The sequence below is a fragment of the Dendropsophus ebraccatus genome, chromosome 6 (genome assembly GCF_027789765.1).
Source record: "Dendropsophus ebraccatus isolate aDenEbr1 chromosome 6, aDenEbr1.pat, whole genome shotgun sequence".
NCBI lineage: Eukaryota > Metazoa > Chordata > Amphibia > Anura > Hylidae > Dendropsophus > Dendropsophus ebraccatus.
The window spans coordinates 49,780,666-49,797,130 of NC_091459.1; the positions used below are offsets into that span (position 1 = coordinate 49,780,666).

At 41.1% G+C, this 16,465-nt stretch overlaps 1 protein-coding gene across 5 annotated transcripts in view; it reads left to right on the top strand.

The window, feature by feature from the left end:
• The window catches only part of LAMA2 (laminin subunit alpha 2), a 524,271-nt gene that overhangs the window by 493,259 nt on the left and 14,547 nt on the right, over window positions 1-16,465 (top strand). For all 5 annotated transcript variants that reach the window (XM_069974947.1, XM_069974948.1, XM_069974950.1 and 2 more), the window contains 3 exons: window positions 3,067-3,126; window positions 13,579-13,688; window positions 15,696-15,885. In XM_069974947.1, the coding sequence (XP_069831048.1) occupies window positions 3,067-3,126; window positions 13,579-13,688; window positions 15,696-15,885 (360 nt within the window). The remainder of the gene's footprint in view (window positions 1-3,066; window positions 3,127-13,578; window positions 13,689-15,695; window positions 15,886-16,465) is intronic.

A 16,465-nucleotide genomic window follows, 5' to 3' on the forward strand; every position in this document is an offset into this window, starting at 1 on the left:
CGATTTTATAAATTTTTTAAGCACTAGCCTCTGTTTACAGATTACTGGATTTGTTTGCCCAATGGCTGGCTCTTCTAAAATTCATGTAAGCCAAGTTATCCACAGCAGACACCATACAAAACAACATGTGCTGCAGCATACACAGGGGCCTGCATTACTACTACTTGCATTGTGTAAGCAGTGTCATTGGGCTCAGCGGGGGAAAACCATTTTAAAGAATTACCCCCTTTCCACAAAAAACATATAAAGGTCCACTTTCATTTGCAGGATATCTATATCATAAAAATGAAAGTCTGTCTGTCTGTCTGTCCTTCTGTCTGTCTGTCCCAAATAGACTTCAAAAAGCCTGAACCGTTTGACCCCAAATTTGGCACACAGATACATTGGGTGCCCGGGAAGGTTTTAGCGAAGGTCCCGTCCCCGCCAGATGTACAGGAGGGGAGGGGGAGGGGAAAGAGCACCCCTATAGAGATGAATTGGAATATCTCCTCACTGCAAACACAGGTGATATAATTAGCTGCAGCAGACACGGCAGTTGGAGCCTTAGCAACCAATAGGATTACTGCTTTCATTTTCACAGGGAACAATGGTTGCTAGGGAAGCTGCCTCACAACATCCACAGTAATAACTGGTAGACCCCCTACTCCAACTATACAGTACATGTATATACAGAGCACTACAGGTATACAGGACCCCCTACTCCATCTATACAGTACATGTATACAAGACCCCCTACTCCATCTATACAGTACATGTATACAAGACCCCCTACTCCATCTATACAGTACATGTATACAGGACCCCCTACTCCATCTATACAGTACATGTATACAGGACCCCCTACTCCATCTATACAGGACATGTATACAGGACCCCTACTCCATCTATACATGTATACAGGACCTCCTACTCCATCTATACAGGACATGTATACAGGACTCCCTACTCCATCTATACATGTATACAGGACCTCCTACTCCATCTATACAGGTATACAGGACAGCATTACCAGCTGCTGCTCCCCTAAGCACTAAACCTGAAGACGCCCCATTAGCATCAGGACTGGTAGGTAATAGCTCCACACGTCACATTTAACACCACCACACCAGACCTGACCAAAACCACCACACCAGAACTGACCAATACCGCCATACTGTAACTGGATAACACCACCACACCAGACCTGACCAATACCGCCATACTGTGACTGGATAACACTGCCACACCAGACCTGACCAATACCGCTATACTGTGACTGGATAACAACTCCATACCAGACCTGACCAATACCACCATACTGTGACTGGATAACACCGCCATACCAGACCTGACCAATACCGCCATACTGTGACTGGATAACACTGCCATACCAGACCCGACCAATACCGCCATACTGTGACTGGATAACACCGCCATACCAGACCTGACCAACACCACCATACTGTGACTGTATAACACCGCCACACCAGACCTGACCAATACCACCATACTGTGACTGGATAACACTGCCACAGCACCTCCACCAACTCTATACTACAGGTATACAGGACCCCCGAACTATATACTTCAGGTATACAAGACCTCCACCAACTCTTTACTACAGGTATACAGCAACTCCACCAACTCTATACTACAGGTATACAGGACCCTCTATACACACTGACATTTTATACCCGGGCAGCGCCGGGTACATTTTCTAGTGTCAAATATAAACTTGTGAAACAACCCCTGAAAATAGTTAGTAATCTTTGCCTGCAAATGAGATTGGCCTCCACTTTGCATTTTCGGGTCTATTATTTTGTTGGACCAGTGCAACCTCATGTGTAAGCACTGGTAAGACAAGCGGTTATTTGTTTCCTGAGACACTGCTTCCAGAGTGCAACTTATCTGCATGAGGGTACATAAAATAATGCAAATAATATATGTGGCTCATGCAATAAATTGTCTTCATCTTAGAAGTATATACATTTATAAGTATTCTATATTGTTTGCATCTTAACAGAGTACTCCAACAAAAAAAATTAAATTGCTACTTATAAATCTCAAGTCTTCCAGTACTTATCAGCTGCTGTATGCCCTGCATGGAGTGGTGTATTCTTCCCAGCCTTAAACAGTGCTCTCTGCTGCCCCCTCTGTCCATGTCAGGAACTGTCCAGTATAGTATTGAATCCCAATAGAAAAACTGTCCTGCTCAGTTCTACCATGCTGAATGTATATTACCACAATTTTATATCTATATAATATACCGAATGTTATTCCTGTTGTTTCTAAACGTTAACTATACTGTTGGCACTAAAGTCAGTGCTTATAGATTTTCTCTTTTGTAATTTGTTCTTAAAAAACCTAATAAAAACATTGAACCAGAAAAACTCTCCTGCTCTGGACAGTTGCTGATATGGACAGAGGTGGCAGCAGAGAGCACAATGTCAAACTGGAAATAATACAGCACTTCCTGCAGGGCATACAGCAGCTGATAAGTACTGAAAGACTGATAAGTTTTAAATAGAAATCATTTACAAATCTGTAAATTTTCAGATACCAGTTGATTTGACCAGTTGATTTTTTTTTTCCACTGAAGTACCCCTTTTAATCGATTTATTCATATGTAATTTATATACATTTTTTTATCATATTGTTAAAGCAAATAATAGAAATTGAGCAACAATATAATAGCAACTCACCCTTAATAGATTTAGTACATGATGCCTCTATGATAGCTGAAGACTCATGGCAGATTTATGATGTGCATTTGTTCATGATCTGTCACATATCACTGATATCATTTAATTGTGTAGACAATGAAACCTCTTTCACCACTTTTTATGGACCGAATTTCAGTCCACCATATATTTTGCATAGAGGCCATTTTCAATACAATGATGGGGGGGGGTCTCACCAAAGAGGTTTCACTGTATAATATAAGTATGTTAATAATGACGCCTTATATTGACAAGCCTGCCATCAATGTGTTTGTCTGTCTTGATAAGTGCTAGTGTTGTGTTGAATTTGCTTTACAAAGTATGGCGATTCTAACAACTGCTTTGCCTCTTATTTGCTGCACCGTAGGAGCCTGACACCACTGAAGTGAAGAGCGCCAATATCACAGATGAGCTTGATTCTACAACGGTATCCATTCCCTCTCACCTACTTAACGTGGTTCTTTCTCGTTTCTCTGTATTATTTTCGCAGTGACACAGACCTAATCATTTCTGTTTCCTTCTTTTCTCTTCCTGTGTACTGTGAGCAGAATGAAGGCTATGGCAGGACTACCTCAATTTACAATTATTCTCTTCCAGGGACTCCTATAGTCAGAGAAATGGAAATGTGTCCTAGTGTGCCCGTCTGCAATATTTTGTCCGCTAATATAGGCACATTTACAATTGTTGAAAATAATCAGGAATGGGCTCCTTTTGACTATGGTATAGGTCAGGAACATCGATGTCCTACTAGTACCCCCTCACTTGTTACTGCAAAAATAATTTCCTATTCATAAAACCCCTCAACTTTATAAATAAAAAGAAAATAAAAGAAGGCAAACAGGATTTTGATATGCTAATAAGTCAATATGCCATTTTGATTATATAGGTTTAATTTTAAGTGCTGATTCCTTCAATTACGTAGCTATACAGTGGTTAAACCTATGTTTTTCTAATACAAAGCTCCAAACAAAGAATCAAAAAGTAATATGCTTCCCTGCAGCCACCACTAGGGGGAAGCATGGGAGCTGACTGCATACTCTGCCTTTCCAGATACAAGGCAATTTATTTCTTGATCATGTGAATTAAGGATTTTTCATGAACAGTGTAGCAAAAAATTACCACAAAAAATAGTGCATAGACAAATGCATGGAGGTTTATGTATGAAAAATACCAGAAACAAGGTAATCACACTCACACAGCGATCTGGCTTAGTTTCCCTCTGGTACAGTAGTATAGTGCTGGAGGGAAATGGATCTTTGAACTGTTCTTATTCATTTGAATGGGAAAGCATGCGGCTTTTCATTTGTGCCACCAGACTCTCCAGACAGGCCAAATGGAGTAACGCATCTTGCATCCATCCTGCCTGATAATTTGGCGCTGGGCTTATTAAAGCCTATGGAGCACCAGAGTGGGGCTGTGGGAGGAGGGAAGTGCTTGGCAATATTTATTTTCAAGATAGATAGATAGATAGATAGATAGATAGATAGATAGATAGATAGATAGATGGTTAGAGCTAGATAGATGGATGGAAAAAAGCTAGATAGATATATAGATAGAATATATGAATGGATTGATAGATAGATAGATAGATAGATAGATAGATAGATAGATAGATAGATAGATAGATAAATCATATCCAAAGCAGCAATAAACAGTGCAACACAGCAAGGTGAGTCTGATGCAACGTTTCAGCGGCCTCCGACGCCTTTCTCAGGCATACCCACATGTACTCAACTACTCTTCTATATACAGGAGTGTAAAACAACAGTGAACAGTGATAGGAAGATTAAGATGTCACTTAAGCACTCAATCCCTATCGAGCAGGACTGCCATACAGCTTATGGCTGGGTTCACACTATGTATATTTGAGGCTGTATTTGTGAGGCTGTATAGCAACCAAAACCAGGAGTGGATTGAAAACACAGAAAGGCTATGTTCACATAATGTTGTAATTGAGTGGATGGCCATCATTTAATGGCAAATTTTTGCTGTTATTTTAAAACAACGGCTGTTATATTGAAATAATGGCAGTTATTTACCGTTATATGACGGCCATCCACTCAATTTCAACATTGTGTGAACAGAGCCTTTCTGTGTTTTCAATCCACTCCTGGTTTTGGTTGCTATGAGGACCTGACATGAGGACCAAATACAGCCTGAAATATACATAGTGTGAACCCAGCCTATGGGTGCCAATGGATAATGTACCTACCACTGACAGGATACTGTAGATTCCAGCAAAAAGCATGTCACACGGCATGGCCAACCTGTGGTTCAAACGGTTGTGTTAATTTCAGTAGCATTAAACATGTGCAGCACAGCAATCAACAGGTTAGGATGCAACCGATTCAGAGGCCAGTTGCTGTGATTTTCAAACAAAGATTTTATAGACAGACAGACCAGGGGCGGGCTGGGCCGGGGGGCAGGGGGGCACATGCCCCCCGGGCCGGTCTTCCCCCAGCTGTCAGGGCCGCATGGCTGCTGACAGCTGGCTGGAGTCCTCAGTGCCCCGCCTCCCCTGCTTACAGCCCCGGCCCTCTTCTGTCATATTTACCTGTGGCTGTGCTGTGGATCCGGTCTGTGCTGGAAGCGGCCGCTGAAGCCCCGCCCCCATGACGGGAAGCCCCGCCTCCTTTATGGCTATTATGCTTTCTATAAGCCTATGAGGCTTATGGTAAAAAGCAAACTGCTGTACGCAGTATCTTCCTCCTGCCACCAGAGTGCGCTCTCTCCTCCCAGCTCGTTCTCCTGTGTCTGGGCTAGAAGAGCCTGAAGACCGAGAAGATGGTGTCTGCAGGAAGCCAGGTACCTACACAGGAGGACATCTACACAGCAGAACATAGGGCAGGGGGAGGGAACCAAGGCCCTCCAGCTGTTGCAGAACTACTACTACCATCATACTTGGGCAGCCATAGGCTGTCCATGCATGATGGGAGTTGTAGTTTTGCAACAGCTGAAGAGCCAAGGTTCCCTATCCCTGACATAGAGGATACATATATACAGGAGACCTACACAGGAGGATACATATATACAGGAGGATACATACAGAGGAGTATATAGAGGATACATATATACAGGAGGATACATACAGAGGAGTATATAGAGGATACATATATACAGGAGGAGACATATATACAGGGGTACATGGAGGATACATATATACAAGAGGAGACATACAGAGGAATTAGGGCTGGGTAAATAAACAAATTAATTCGCCCAGAAGGTTAGAATCGATTAGATTTTTGTAAAAATCTTAAATTAAATTTTCACAAAAAATCATTGCAGGCGGAGCAGCATGGATTGTCGGGTTGGCGGCCGGGCAAGAGGTGCAGGTCAAGCGGGCGGCGCAGAGGTGAGGTGCATGGCGGGCTTATGGCGGTGCGTGGAGTGTTGGGCCGGAGGTGAGGTGCAGGGCGGTCGGGCAGTCCGCCTAACAGAGCTGCGACTGACCTGCCTGAGCTATAAATATCACGTCCTGCTCCCCTCCTGGCCACACATGCAGGTCCCCGGTCTCTGGAGCAGGCCGCAGGGACTGTAGTGGTGATATCACCACTACAGTCCCTGCGGCCTCCTTCAAAGACCGGGGACCTGCACGTGTGGCCGGGAGGGGAACTTGTGTGCCAGGGTGAGAGGAAGAGAAGGAGGGCTATGTGCACTCCTGCCCCAATCACCCCCAGCTGCCCCAGTCTCCCTAGAGTCACCCCCAGTCTGCCTCAGTGCCCCTCAATCACCCCCAGTCTTTCCCATTTCCCCTCCATCATCCCCAGTCTGCCCCAGTCCCCCTTCAGTCAATTCCAACTTCCAACTGTCCCCAGTCCCCCTTCAGTCAACCCCAGTTTGCCCCATACACCCCCAGCTCTCCCAGTCACCCTCAGCTCCCCCAGTTTGCCCCATACACCCCCAGCTCTCCTAGTCACCCTCAGCTCCCCCAGTTTGCCCCATACACCCCCAGCTCTCCCAGTCACCCCCAGCTCCCCCAGTTTGCCCCGTACACCCCCAGCTCTCCCAGTCACCCCAGCTCCCCCAGTTTGCCCCATACACCCCCAGCTCTCCCAGTCACCCCCAGCTCCCCCAGTTTGCCCTGTACACCCCCAGCTCTCCCAGTCACCCCCAGTTTCCCCCAGTGACCCCTCAGCTATACCCGTATTACTACTACACCCCTCATCTTTGCCTGTACTACTACAGCCCACATCTTTACCTGTACTACTAATCCCCCTCATCTGTACTACTAATACCCTCCATATCTATACCTGTACTACCTCACCCCTAATCTTTACCTGTACTACTACACCCCTTATTCACTATACCTCCACTACTACACCCTACCTAGATGGAGGCACCAGTGGTATGGTGGTATAAGTAACTATGTGGTGAAGGAGTGGTGATAATATTTGTTACTTATATAATGGTAATAGATGATGTGGCTATGGGGTCATACAGCGCAGTTATGGGCGTGGCTATGTCCCTCTTTCCCCCCAGCAAAAGTTGGGGGGTATGCATATATACAGGAGTACATAGAGAAGACATATATACAGAAGTATATAGATGATACATACAGTATATACAGTAGTACATAGAGGAGACATATATACAGAAGTATATAGATGATACATATATACAGGAGTACATAGAGGATACATCATATATCCTCTATGTACTCCTGTATATATGCATCCTCTATGTACTGCTGTATATATGTCTCCTCTGTACTGCTGTATATATGTCTCCTCTATGTACTGCTGTATATATGTCTCCTCTATGTACTCCTGTATATATGCATCCCCTTATATATAGTTACACTGATCCAAATTTTCCTGCATTGCATATTCCCTCGTGAATATATATATATATATATATATATATATATATATATATATATGTATATGTATATACGCACACACAGGAGGAGACCTACACAGCAGTACATAGAGGATACATATATACAGCAGTACATAGAGGATACATATATACAGGAGTAGACAAACACAGCAGTACATAGAGGATACATATATACAGGAGTAGACATACACAGCAGTACATAGAGGGGACATATATACAGGAGGAGACATATACAGGAGTACATAGAGGATACATATATACAGGAGTACATAGAGGATACATATAAGTATGTGTGTTTGTTGTTTTGTTTATTATTATTTTTACTAATGGGGGGTGCACACACGAGGGGGGTGTTCTAAAAAGAGGAATGCCTATACCCACAGGACCACAGCAGTGATATAAACTATTGTAAAAAAAAAAATACAGAAACCCCAGCTTTCCTAGCATCTTGTATTTGTAGTCAGTATAATGGAGGTCACCCAGCTTTTCCACCATCTTATACTCAGTATGATGGAGGTCACCCAGCTTTCCCAGCATCTTATAGTCAGTAGGATGGAGGTCACCCAGCTTTCTCACCATCTTATACTCAGTATGATGGAGATCACCCAGCTTTTCCACCATCTTATACTGCGTATGATGGAGGTCACCCAGCTTTCCCAGCATCTTATAGTCAGTAGGATGGAGGTCACCCAGCTTTCCCAGCATCTTATACTCAGTATGATGGAGATCACCCAGCTTTTCCACCATCTTATACTGCGTATGATGGAGGTCACCCAGCTTTCCCAGCATCTTATAGTCAGTAGGATGGAGGTCACCCAGCTTTCCAGCATCTTATACTCAGTATGATGGAGATCACCCAGCTTTCACAGTATCTTATACTCAGTTTGATGAAGGTAAACCAGCTTTCCAGCATCATATACTCAGTACGATAGAGGTCACCCAGCATTCCTTGCATCTGTCTATGGGTACGTTCCGTGTCATCGCTGAGCCGCCCCATAGACTTATACAGGAAAGTGACTTCTGATCCCTTCACAGGGCACAGTAGGATATTTGGTCACAAATGACGAAGATGTAGGTAAGATTATAGGTAAGGGCCAGAGTGGTCCTTAAAGGATGGGCCGCCAGCCTGCTACTTATGGGCCAGTGCTGTGTGCTTGCCCCCCGGGCTAAAATTTGCCAGCCAGCCCCTGAGACAGACAGACACATAGATACATAGATAGATAGAAGATAGATAATAAATAGATTTATTGATCCCACAAATGCGACGTTTCGCTCAGTCACTCAAGCCTTTTCAAGCAAGGCCCTGCTTGAAAAAGCTCTGAGTGACAGAGCAAAATAGACAGACAGACAGACAGACGATAAATATGCTTGTTAAAACTGATGCACTGATGCATTTTTGCCATTAGTTGTAGTTAGTTTCAGACGAAAAAACTGGATGCTACTGATACTGTATATGTCAACCTAGCCTAAATAACGCCATAAATAGAACATACAGTTTTTGTTTGTTTTTTTGAAAAATTACCCAAAAACAAAACAAAAAAATTGTAGGTAGTGCATTTTATATTTCTCATCTCTTTGGAAAAATTCTGTGTAATCCTCCTTTGGGGGTGGCTGCAGACTGAGCTTCATGGTACAAATAAAAATAATAATATATATTTATGATTAGAACATAATATATCCTAGGGTTACAGTTTGAGTTAGTCCTGTGATCTTTGCCGCTTTTACTACATACAAATACATTGTTTTTAATAAGTGCCTTGCTTAAAAAGAGCCAGGCAGGCCCAGCTTCTTTGTCAGCGTGATTACAAGCAGGATGCTGGCTGCGAATGACAGCTACACTATTCACTAATGCTCTGATCTCTGCCATTTAACCCCCTAAACACAGCAGTCAGTAATGAGGGAATGCTACTTTTTGTTCTCTGTAAGCCACATTTACTGCATAAAGTATACTATACAGGGTGTATTGTCTTGTGACAATGCCTGTAAAAGTATAGTTAGAAGCAAATTATTTATTATAAAGAATGCATTTTTATTAATATAAAAATATATTTTGTATGTATCTATGCACAGTGAGTATTACATTATGAGGCATTTGTAAACATAAAAGGGGATAATACTACATAGTGACAAATTTGCCTTCTATACAAATAGTACTATATTTCCAAATGCAACCACAATGGTTTCCACACATCCTTCCTTTTCAGTTACTTGTTACCATGTTTTCATGTTAGTAACATAAAAGGGAATTGATTCTCACACCAAAGTTACTGCCCTTGGAAAGATCTCTGTATGTAGCAGTTTACAATTTAAAGATCAAAATCTAAATGCTGTATGCCTCGAGAAAAACTGATTTTTCACTATATCGCAGTTACAACCTCAGCAATATACAGAATAAGCTTAATTGTATCTCTAGTAGACTTGTCTGTAGTTCTGTACCACTTCTACAGCATATGATTTTAGCAGATTGCAAAAGTAGAAAAATAATTAAATGCATTAATGAATTATTAATTAATGATGATTTACAAGCAGCGAAAAACCCTGTGAAGCCAGCCTATGTCCATTCAAAATTGAACACCAGTCTGTGCATTAGTAGACTGCTGCTTAATTTTGAATGGACATAGGCTGGCTTCACAGGGCTTTTCACTGCTTGTAAATCAACATTAATGAAATTAAAGGGGTTGTGTCAGGGTGCAGTATGACTATCTTCATTACATCATGTAAAAATAGAGCTAAAATTCAACTGAAATCTGGAAAAAAAAAATGATTGTGTCTAGATATCGCTGTTATATACTAGGCACACATCTAATGTGCATTTGATTACTTCTTACAACTGATGTGTTCATTGTCAGTGTTTGCACAAGATCAGAAGTAGAATTTGACTTTGCTTTTTTGGGCCCTTGTATGGTTATATATTTTAGTGGCCCATGAAAAATAATGTAGTGGCTCTGTATCTGAAAGGAAAAAATACAGCTGTTTTTTCTCTATTGGTCACTCAATATAGTTTTGAGATGCCTGGTAAAAAAGGAAAGAAAAAAAGAGAACGCCAATATAAATTAAAAAAATAAAAATAAAAAATAATAATAATAATATATATATATTTCAAATAATTACAATGCAGGTGTTTTTATATGGCATAAACCAACCCTAAATGAAAGATGCTATTAATCTGCTTTGTAAAACAGGACATATGCACACCACAGCTAAATTATAAATCTCATGAAATTAGGCTATGTTAACACTACGTATATTTTCGTAAAACTACAGCCGTTGTTGTCGTGTACGAAAAAATACGTAACATTGCCACCTATGGGATCCCGGCCAGAGTGTATACACATAGTATACACTCTGGCCGGGATCTCGCGGTGAAGCGAGAAACTGACATGTCAGTTTTCTGCGGCCTCTATTCAATGAATAGCCGCAGAAAACCCTGCCAGTGCACACTATAGAGTATGTAGTGGGGAGTTCTGATGCTGGCGCGCACTGATGCCCCCACAAAGATCTACCGGCTGGGATGATCTTTTCAGAGACTGGCCGTTCTCATACAAGGTCTTAACATAGCCTTATAATGTAAGTATAGGGACTATTCCTGGGAGTCCTGTGTGGCCACCTAAACATAAAATAATGTACAGGTAAGTGGGGTGCAACAAGGAACTGTAGTCAGAGAAGCACCTCTTATCTCTGCAAGAGTAAAGTGCTATTCCTCTAAAGCCATTCCTGCTCGGTAGGTAAATCCATACCAACTGATGCCCATAATCTACAGGCCAGCTAATAAACATCAGCACATTAGGGTTCTTGTCACCAAAAGTGCAAAAAGGGTTACTATAATAAGCACAAAAAAAAATTTTCTTAAAGAGGCACTGTTGCAATGTTTTTTTTTTCTTTTAAGAAATCAACAGGAGTTGTGATTGCAAGCAATTTTACAATATACTGGCCTTATAAATAAACATTATAAATAAATGTTATACATATAGCCATTAAATGTCTTCCTTTACTGTACATGTGTCGCGTGTCCACATTCAGTAGTAAAGAATCGCTGAGGTGCTCGCATTGTATGGTCAGCTCTCCTGTCCACAGCACCAAAGCCTCTGTAACCACACAGTGACATTATGCTGATTTGTTATTTATTACTGAGTTATTACATACTAAACCAACAACATGGACAATTTTCCATCAAAAATGTATTGCTTTATTACTCAATTCAATAAAATCCAATACAATTAAACAGTTAAAAACCTGCAGCAATGGAAACAGGGGTAACTATCACACAGGTTTAATAACACACAATATAAGGTGCAAAAGCTATTAATAAATTCATTACACAGAAGTCTGCATGTCATGAAACCACCATTGCACAAACCTTCCAATAGCACCCACCTAAGGATATATCAATTACACAGTTCCATGTAAACCACTGGTATCCCAAAGGTACATATAAAAATATAGTTACAGTACCTGTTGTGTGGATGTGGGCACGCTCCCCTTTCTTTTTTGGAAAAGAAAAAGACCAAAGATCAGCACAGGGGGAGCATGGACCACAGTATGGCTGTATGTATAACGTAGATTTAAACATTGAAAGCGTAAAATAAAATGAAGTGAATATATTGCAAAACTGCTTTCAATCCCAACGCTTCACAACTTAAAACAAAAGTTATATATTTTGTGTGATCTAAAAAGAACTGTAATACAGTTGCAATCAAACGTATGCGGCCTCCATTTGCAAAGTCGGTTTATTTTTCTGAATGTACAAGCGTTTGAAGAAAAACACAAACAAACATAAAAACATTTGAAATGAATAGAACAAGTGGTCTCTCAAGTCAGCCCATCTCTAGTAATAAAAGCTTTAAGCATGCTGTCGTTTCGCGGCCTGCCTTTTGATATTTATAGCCACAAATAATGACCATCCGCCTTTCTCCCATATGGGGCGGCATGTTTCAATAGTGGAAACATAAACTTGATTTACGTCCGTTATTGCCGCAATATAATTGACTTCAATATAATGCATTGAAGTCAATGGGGTGACGGCCGTCCAATGCACACCGTGTATAAAATTACAGATGTCGTCTGCGCAGTTGTCAAAATAATGATCATGTCCATTGTTTTCGGACGTCTTTTGCAAACAGCAGACGTTATTTCACCATGTTTACTATTAAATTCAATGGTGGACTTTTCAATTAAAGACAAATCCTAAACTAGAATAATGTACCAACATGTACCATTCAAAATGACATATTTAACGAAGAAGGAAAAACATTTTGTGAACATAGCCTTAAGGTGTTTTACAGAAATTAAAGCAGCGGAAAGGTGGAATTTTAAAATAGATTTTTTTATTTTTCATTTTGTGGATATGTTAAAACAGCAGGTGTTGACAGCGAAATCCAACTCAATATTTAGTCCCCTAATTTAGAAAAGTACTATATGTAGCACTATAGCGCTACGTGACTTAAACATAGGCTTCAAGCTTAAAATGTTTCTGAGTTTGTTTTTATGAGAATGTTTATGTTTATTAGTATAAATTTAAAAAAATTCTGCCATGGATTATAAATATAAATATATATCATCTGTAGTTTTATAATTATTCACTTACCATTTGAATAGACTGCCTCATAAACTGCATTCACACATGGTATTTTGATATTTTGCTCAGTTTTTGATCCTCGTGTTGGTCAGTACCAGAAGTGGAACTGACAGAGTGAAAAGCTATAGTGGTAACAATTGCACTATTTTTGTGTTTTGGCTCCTCTATTGCTTTTGGGGCTTATCTAATTTGAAACAGTGGTTAAAGAAAATTGCAATTGCATTTAATCATATGACAACCCCTTTAATTTGAATGTAAATATATATGTAGACAGTCTCAGTTATGCTTATTGTCAGGTAAAGGTTATTTTCTGAACACCCTTTGTACAGTTTTCATATTAGGCATAGCAATATGGTGAACATAACAGAAATATACAGGTATGCAGTAAATATCTATAATTCTACAGTTAGAGCAAAAAATGCACATATATGTATGTTCTATGTAGATCTTATTTGTTCCTTTAAGGGTTGTACGGCCGACATAAGACCAGAAATTTTACAAGGAGGAAAGCAGTTTGGGCTCTCCAGAAACAGCCACATGGCATTTGCATTTGACGATACCAAAGTGAAAAACAGGTAAGCAGTACTCTCTGTTGACTTGATTTAATGAGTGGTCAAGGTTATGGTAAAAATAGTCCGCTATTTATCTCCAGAAACTGTGCCGCTCTGGCTGTTGCAAAAGGCAATACAACCTATAGACAAGAGCAAGAGTGGTACTGCTTGGGGAGGGGGGTAACAAAGGGGTTTCCTCGCCTGACATAATTCAAGTAAGCACCACTGCACCCTGCTTCTGGTTTGGCCAGGAAGGGGGAAGAAGGCGAGGAGAGTGAGGACGGACACAGCTCTGCATCTCTGTATCTCCTACTAAGATCACAGATGGCCCCAGGGACAGTTCACAAACGCTAGATCTGAGAGGTAAACATAGAAGGGGTAAAAGTATACTTACCAGCTCCTGAGAATCCCGGCTGCTGAGGACAGTAAGCAATTTTGCAAATGATTTTCATTATCTGATAAATAATAAAGTTTATTAATTGAGAATACCCTTTTAACCCTAGACTTTACGGTACTGTATCTATCTTCTACAACAAGAGCTTAACCCTATTTAGACATGTCTCTATGTTTCTATTGAGCATGTGGAACTCTTCAGAAGACACAGACAATGATAACCAGTTGACGAGCAGTCAGCTGACTTCTTTTCCCATAGCACAGATCTTCCTCCTTTTACCTTTGTAAATCCTGGCTTATGGTGGCACAATATGCTGCCATTAGTTCTTTTAAAAAAATGTGTAAATAACAGTTTTAGCCCAATGCCCTTGGAAACATTCAAACACTTGATCAAGATCATGACTATACAGTAAATCATGAAGGTGTAATAAGGGAGGGAGAAGCATGGTATCACAACCCTGACACAAATTATTAGGAGTGGGAATTGAAGTAGAGGTACTGTAGATAGAGGTAGATGGCCTAGAGACAGAGGAGAACACATTCATAGAGACCTCAGTCTGGTAAAGTTCTATTTTACAGGAGGGGTGGGGTTCAATATTTTATATGTAAGATGTATTTTTGGATAAGGTTACAGAAATAAAGTAAAATATGTATATAAAAAAAAAACCTGATAGTGTTGAGCAAGAATACTCGTTTAATCATAGCAACTTATGGCCAAACGATCATACCACAAGAGTTCTAATGTGTCTTGTAGAAACCTCTTACATTATTTAGTTCAAAATTTTGTATATGTATATTTCAATTAAACAGCCCTTCAAGGGACAACATATACAAAAATTAGAGCAAAAAAATTAAATAGGTTACAAGAAGGTGAACCAGGAACCCTCCGCTCTATCTGGTTAAATGCTCAAGTCCCCCATTGATTTCAATGGGGTTTGTTACTCGAGCATTTAAAGGACAACTCCCACAAAAAATTTTTTTAGCTTATTTAACACACATTACAAAGTTATATAACTTTGTAATGTGGTTAAATACCCGGTCTGGCCCCCTTCCCCCACTTTCGGACCCCGACACCCCCGGAAGTTAGAGAATGTATACATTACCTATTACGGTCGTCACGGTCCTCTTCTCCCGGGCGGCATCTGGTGACGACGACGTCAGAGTTGGGGGGCGTTCCGGGTCTTCTTCCTCCTCGGCGTCTTCATAGAAAGTCAATGGGATGGAAAAGGCTGCTGGTGCACATGCGCACCAGCAGCCTTTTCATTGGCTGGAGCGCATCACATGGCTTTCAGCTTGCTCAGCCCTGATTGGCTGAGCTTGCTGGAAGCCATGTGATGCGCTCCAGCCAATGAAAAGGCTGTCGGTGCGCAAGCGCACTGGCAGTCTTTTCCTTCCCCTGGACCCGGAAGTCAGAGACATCGCTGGACGGCGGAGGGAGGTGACGGAGAGGCGGGCGGCGGGTGAATCGAGTATGGTGAGTATGGTGTCTGTGTGTGTCTGTGTTTGTTTCTTTTTGGGGGGTCCCGCGGGAGCTGTCCTTTAAATGCCCACTTAACAATAACACTGACCAAACCTGACACTAGTGCGCTATTTTTTGTGTACTTATTGTGGGTTCATCATAACATTATATATTTTCAGCCTATCTATAGAACTTGAGCTTCGCACAAAGGCAGAGTCAGGCTTGATCTTCTACATGGCCCGGATCAACCATGCGGATTTTGCTACAATTCAGATAAAAGATGGAATGGCCCACTTTAGATATGATCTTGGAAGTGGAGACACTACCACAATGGTTCCCCAAAGAGTGAATGATGGAGAATGGCATAAGGTAGATAATTATTATCCAACTGTACTATTATATACATGTTGACTTTACTAAGTATTATCCAACTGTACTATTATATACATGTTGACTTAACTATTTCTAACCAAAATATTACAAAAGGGCCAGGAAAGCTATAAAGACATTGGAAAAAAGTTGATATTTTAACAATATCAAGCCTGTCTGGGATAGAGTGTACTGCTCATGTGACTCGAATTCTCCTCCTCAATAGCTTGATCTAAAGAATTTGCAAGAGATGAATGCAACCCCAACATGCTCAAGTCCAGTTGTTCGGCAATTAAATACTGGTGGTGGAAAAGTTGGATGCAGCCCTAGGGAGTCCTGGAAAACATGAATACATCTGTAGGCCATAGGCTATATTCATGTTTTCTTGGACTCCCAAGGGCTGCATTCAATTTCTTTAGTCACCGTTGCCGAACGATAGGACTCCAGGATTTACATATGGCACCAGAGGTAATACAGGTTTCTTATGTTTGTTTTTCTAATCCTCATATAGGTAAACCCCCTGGTACTTAGCAACGCCCTGCCCAGTAGGAATCCCCCTGGCAGATAGCCCCCCCCCCCC